General features: G+C 31.1%; 1 protein-coding gene across 2 annotated transcripts; it reads left to right on the top strand.

Annotated features, from left to right (window-relative positions):
* Positions 1–332: 332 nt before the first annotated feature.
* On the top strand, positions 333–5,539 carry LOC143541382 (alpha-soluble NSF attachment protein-like). 2 transcript variants are annotated; one of them, XM_077034218.1, is made up of 10 exons: positions 333–505; positions 1,523–1,672; positions 1,761–1,810; positions 1,899–1,971; positions 3,070–3,149; positions 3,252–3,403; positions 4,358–4,517; positions 4,588–4,635; positions 5,105–5,185; positions 5,279–5,539. In XM_077034218.1, exons 2-10 carry the CDS (start codon positions 1,528–1,530, stop codon positions 5,357–5,359), a joined length of 870 nt encoding a protein of 289 aa, XP_076890333.1. In that variant the 5' UTR covers positions 333–505; positions 1,523–1,527; the 3' UTR covers positions 5,360–5,539. The 2 variants fall into 2 exon arrangements, with proteins under 2 accessions (XP_076890333.1, XP_076890335.1); XM_077034220.1 differs by having other exon boundaries at positions 334–495.
* Positions 5,540–6,165: the final 626 nt, after the last annotated feature.

Below are 6,165 nucleotides of genomic sequence, written 5' to 3'. Positions count from 1 at the left end.
ATGCACGCATTTAGTTTTAACTGGGAGAAGATCTTCTAGAATGTTAGGCTATTATTGTTCGACTATAAAATCAACAAACCACATGAATCAAAACATAAGTTCTCTCTATACTCTCTATGCTTAATTATAAATAGTTATTATATATAATTGTAGATTATAGATAGCTGTAATATTTATGTTTAACTAAATCCTACCCATTATCATCCCAATGTCTAAACTTAAGACGAAAGAAAGTATCCATGAAGTTAATTCTAACTTAAACAAAGAAAATAGAGACCGAATCAAGATCAAATAAATTTGACATCCTCCGTCAAAAAGTGTAAACTTAATTAACTCGGTATCTATCTATCTAGAATATAACAACTTCTTCATTCCAAAGCATCTTTCAAAACTTAGAAATATCATAATATCATACCGTCGTCCACCAGCCGCTGTCTGTCTACTTTTATTTACACATTTCATCAAAATCAAATCGATCATCATCAAACTCCTACTGCAGTTACACGTAAGTATTCATCTTCAAAAACCTAATTTCACTCATTAGTTTCCGATCTATTTACTCAATTCATTCTTGCTTGTTACTTTATCAATCAATTTCAATTTCAATTTCGGATGCTGTTATTCGATAATCATCGGTTTAATTGCAAGTAGTTATACCGTAGAGTTCATGAATCGAACTTGATTTCTGTAGTTAAGGACTTAATTATACTAATTGAAACTTGATATTATAATCAATTACTGAATCTGATGTGATTAGTGTTGAGTTGTACGTTTAGGACACCGTTTGATTTCAGATCATGGATAACTGTTCACCAAAGGTGCATTTCATGTAGTTCCAGGTCAAAATTGGTCAAAATTAGGGTTTATATGTAAAAACTACCTGAGAGATGCAGAGATTATTAAAGGTTTGCTTAATAAATAGGTTTATATGCAAAACAAATGAGAGAGATGCAGTTTCTGGTAAACCGACAAAACCCTAACCGAACCGTAAACCGACAAAACCTAACCGATGACTGAATTAACCGAAAATCTGTTATTTTTTGTACCCTAAGTTAACCGAAATTAACCGAACTGAACCATTCCTATTTACATATATATATTTTTAGCTATTATATACTTTCATTTCATGTATTTATGCATCCATTTCATGCATTTCTAAATAAAAATTATAGCCCAAATTTGATTTTGGTAATTAACCGAACCGAAAAACGAAAATTTAATCGAATAACTGAACCGAAAACCGATTGATTAATTTGATTGAGGCTAATAAGTTAATAACCGAACCGAACTGTGCACACCCCTAGTTTTTGGTTGTAAGTAAAGCTTATTTGATTTGCTGTTTCTTATATCTTCATGTATGGACATCATTTTGTTATTTATCGTTTGAGGTATGTTTGGATTTTGTGTATCTAAAATGTAACTAAGGACATGCACTTGTTCTGTACACTTACAAGTGAAATATTATTTTTACTTTTTTTTTGTTGTAACATTTTCTTGTTTATATTTCATTACAAACTCTCAGACAAAATGTCTGATCAAATATCGAAAGGTCAAGAATTTGAGAAGAAAGCTGAGAAGAAGCTGAATGGGTGGGGCCTGCTCGGGTCTAAATATGAAGATGCTGGTGATTTATTTGAAAAGGCTGCTAACTGCTACAAACTTGCTAAATCTTGTAAGTATAGATTTATACAAGAAAGTTGGATCTTGCTTTTGTAAATATTGTTTATATCTGTATGGTAAAATGACATTTGATGTCTCAGGGGATCAAGCTGGAGCTGTGTATGTCAAGTTGGCTCAGTGTCATTTGAAGGTATATGATGCTGCTTTGCATAATGTATTTTTCCACCTGTTTATTGTTTTTTTGTTAACTTAACTGTCATGAATTTTAATATTTGCAGATGGATAGCAAACACGAATCTGCTAATGCTTATGCTGATGCGGGTCATGCATACAAGAAAACAAACACCAAGGGTTAGCTTTTTATTCAACATCTGTTTCACTATTCGTGTGTATGTTTGTACACACACACACACACACACAAAAATGGTCCTTGGAAATTTCTTTTTGTAAGCCTTCTTGTTCAATATACTTTCAAACTTCAAAGATTAAACGCATGGCTTACAATTTTTTGACCGTTAAACAAAGACTTGTACGAGTTCCTTAGATCACATACTAACACATCCCCAATACTTTAAACATATTTCTATCACTATATATGATCATTTAAGGAACTTTATAAGATCCAAAGGCCATTTCCTTCAAATAGCATCATATAAACACCCTAGTCCATTTAATGATTTAAATTCATTTTTCTACGTTTCCTGACAGTTTCTATCTATCAATGATGGTTGAAATTTCATTTACCACTGTTACTGATCTTTCATTTTTTGGATATAAAAGCTTAGCACAAATTACAATAATTAGCAACCATAGTTGTCAATAGCAGTGATAGCGGGCGCTATAGCGCGCTATGTAGCGATGCGGCTATAGGCGGCTATATACTAAATATCGGTCATTTAGCGTGATTATAGCGGTATTTAGGGTTCCTTTTTATTTTTATTTTATTTTTTAATATAAAAAATTGTAGAAACCTATTTTTAAGGCTTGTTTATCGACCAAACAGCTGCACCTACCACAAGTTCCACCGTAAAAGCTTATTTTGTGAATATAAAGCCTAATTATTTGCTTAAAAATTTTCTACTCCTTTATCTCTAAATGTGAAATAGCGGTCGCTATATACCGCTATTCGCTATGTAGCATATAGGTGACCCGTCGCTATTTACCGCTATTCGCTATTGACAACTATGTTAGCAACATAGTCACACTTCATAGTTCGTATCTAATTTGGTCACTAAATTTCAAAACTAGTTACTAAAGGAATTGATTATTTTGGTCAACTTCAACCAAAACTTGTAACATTCTGAGTAACTTAAATAGCATTTGTAACATTTTTCATAAGTTAAGATGGTTTTATAACAATTTCCAAAGTCCGGGGACCAAATTGAAAATAAGCAATGGTTTACACTTTACAGACTTATATAAATCTCAATATTGAATTAATGTATGCAGAGTGCATAGCTTGCCTAGAACAAGCATTAAATTTATTCATGGAAATTGGTAGGCTTAGTATGGCTGCAAGATATTGCAAGGTACACCACCAATTTATTCATTAAATATGTTATAAATTATATTATTTTATTTGTGCTATAAATTTTATTATTTTATTTGTAATATAAAATATATCTTTGCAGGAAATTGCTGAGATGTATGAACAAGAACAGAATTTAGAAAAAGCCATTGCTTATTATGATAAAGCAGCTGATTTATTTCAAGGTGAAGAAGTAACAACTTCTGCTAATCAATGCAAGCAGAAAATTGCACAATTTTCAGCTCAACTGGAACAGTAAGTATTTTTTAGCATAATTACATATTAGCCCCTTAAAACTTGGTATAATCTCATATTTACCCAATATAAAATCATAATATAATATATATCTGTTTGTGTTTGTTCGTTTCACTTTAATCGAACAAATGATCGGTCATGAATTTAAATGAACGGGGTTTTCTTATCTGTGCTAGTTTGTTAAGAAATTGAGCGTATTAGTGTATGTTTTTAATAGTATAAACGCACGGTTAACGAACCGAACAGGGCATGTTCGTGTGTGTTTAACTTTAACCGAACAAATGTTCAAACACGAAGTTAAATGAACAGGGTTCTCTTGTTCGTTAAGAAAATGAGGGGTTCATGTTCGTTTATGTTCTTATGTTAATAGTATAAACGAACAGTTCACAAACACAAACGAACTAAATCAAGTAAACATAGATGAATAAACATAACTGAGGGAACACCAATTAAAGTAAACATGAACTGATGTACATCACTTTGTCTGGCCTAAAAAATAATAACGCTAGACTAAATTGTAATGGATCCAAAAACTTTAAATGGATATATAAACGAATGAACTTAAAAATCATAAACTAATGAAGATAAAAACCTGTAGACGAACAGACCTAAACGAGTGTTAATGAACGAACGCCCACGAACATAAACGGATGGGACATGTGTTCATGTTTGTTCGTTTATTAAATAAACGAATGTTCAGTTTGACAAAGGTCTGGCAGCCTAGTAAGGACAAGTAAAAGGGTATAATGGGCTTTGTATTTAGTGAACCAGGTTAATATGAAATCTTAATTATTTTGAACGGGTATATTTTATATTAATTTTCTTGTTGGGTAAATTTGATATTATATTATTATTTGCAATTTTATGTATGAAATTGCCCCCTTTTTTGTTCTTTTTTCTGCATTAATTACATTTTGCATCAATTAGATAATTTTCTAAAATATTCGTATTCAGATATCAAAAGGCTATAGAGATTTATGAAGAAATAGCAAAACAATCTCTGAATAATAACTTGCTAAAATATGGAGTTAGAGGGCATCTACTTAATGCTGGAATATGCCAACTTTGTAAAGGTGATGTAGTTGCAATCACAAATGCGTTGGAGCGTTATCAGGTAAAATAATAATTTAAATTTTATATATCAAGTTTTAAAGTGAGTGAAAGTTTTTGTTTACTTTTTGCAGGAACTTGATCCGACATTTTCAGCAACTCGTGAATACAGATTACTGGCTGTATGTTACTTTACCGAACCAAAATATTACATATCAAATGACCCGTTATGAACTTTAAATTTTACATTTACTCTTTACTTTAAACAAATAATAGTATGACTATTATATCCTTCTTATTCTCCTAACTTAAATCTTTGCATATAGGAAGGGTATTTATGTCATAAATATGAATAATGGGTATATCTGATATTATGATTTTTTTTTTGTTGATCAATTAAATACCAATTAAAAAAAAATTAAAGTTTTAATTTTTACTCATTTCGTTAAACAGGTTATAATATGACTATTTTACCCTTATTCTCCTTTCACTTAACTCTCATAACCTAAATATTTAAGTATAGGAGGGTATTTACGTCATAAATATGAATAATGGGTATGTTTCATGTTATGATATTTGTCGGACAAATATGAAATTATTCATGTTTTGAGCGTGATATACTCAATTTGCATAATTATTTATTAATGACAGGATTTAGCTGGTGCACTAGATGAGGAAGATGTTGTAAAGTTCACTGATGCTGTCAAGGAATTTGACAGCATGACTAAGCTGGTAACTCATATATTTTTTCAAATTTATTGTTATTAATAATAATAATAGTGTTAATAATAATTTAATAATATGCTATTATTTTTTTTTGCCTAGGATGAGTGGAAGACGACGCTTTTGTTGAGAGTGAAGCTGCTGCTGAAGGCTAAGGAGGAGGAAGAAGATGATCTTACTTAGGTTGGCTTTCGCTGACGTAAGCCCCAACTTTCTTGTGCCATTGCTATTATCTCTGTGTTTTTATTTGTGGATGTTTCTGAATTTGGTGGCTTTTTATGGAGAAAGTATGTAATTTGATCTTTTTTAAACGAGTACATCTTGCATAGCATGTTGTTGGGTTTGGTTTTTTTTTATTGGAAGATATACTTCGATCTACAAAATGTCTATCCTTGCGAGAGTTTGTGCGAATCGGCTTCGAGCTTGTTTATTATGTTTATTAAATATAACTTAGACAAGTTGTTATAAAGCACAACTCAGTTTAAGCACATCTCAATTCTCAAATAGCTCTCTTTACTTATTTACAGTTTCACATTCACGCGTTGACTTTCAAACGAGAATACAAGAATATCAACCAAGACTAAAAGTCTTTCTCAGGTGTGCAATTAAATCATTAGTTATTTCAACCATGAATGTTTCAATAAACAAAACTCCAACCTTGGTTATAAAACACGCAACGCAAATGTGTGAACTTGCACTGTGCAATGCGTGATATGTCTTATGTAGTTGATTTGTATTTGAACAAATTGGACCGTTGATTGTAACATGCATGCGTTTTTCAAATATGAACGGATTTGAGCATTGATTGAGCAATGAGTTTCAAGTATTGAAAAATTAGACTATTTATTAAGCAAATCTGATTGGAGATGTTGAGGTAGGTTTATTTTTGTGCTTAAAGGTTAATAAATTCTATGCAACTTTATAGTAACTTTTTTATTAACGAAAGCACCGCGTACGTTTAATGTACCTTGTTAACATTAACGATGGAA

The sequence above is a fragment of the Bidens hawaiensis genome, unplaced genomic scaffold (genome assembly GCF_021521415.1).
Source record: "Bidens hawaiensis isolate Kalapana, Puna unplaced genomic scaffold, B.hawaiensis_p1.1 tig00012557_1, whole genome shotgun sequence".
In the NCBI taxonomy this organism is placed as follows: Eukaryota; Viridiplantae; Streptophyta; class Magnoliopsida; order Asterales; family Asteraceae; genus Bidens; species Bidens hawaiensis.
Note: the sequence above shows the minus strand (reverse complement) of the source record. Positions and strands in the feature narration are given on the sequence as shown.

What these genes read in the sequence shown, in the direction of transcription:
- LOC143541382 (XM_077034218.1), top strand. Translation starts at nt 1,528, where the DNA reads ATGTCTGATCAAATATCGAAAGGTCAAGAATTTGAGAAGAAAGCTGAG. An exon ending in CTACAAACTTGCTAAATCTT is followed by an intron (nt 1,673 to 1,760) that starts GTAAGTATAGAT and finishes TTGATGTCTCAG; the next exon opens with GGGATCAAGCTGGAGCTGTG. An exon ending in TTTTCAGCTCAACTGGAACA is followed by an intron (nt 3,404 to 4,357) that starts GTAAGTATTTTT and finishes ATTCGTATTCAG; the next exon opens with ATATCAAAAGGCTATAGAGA.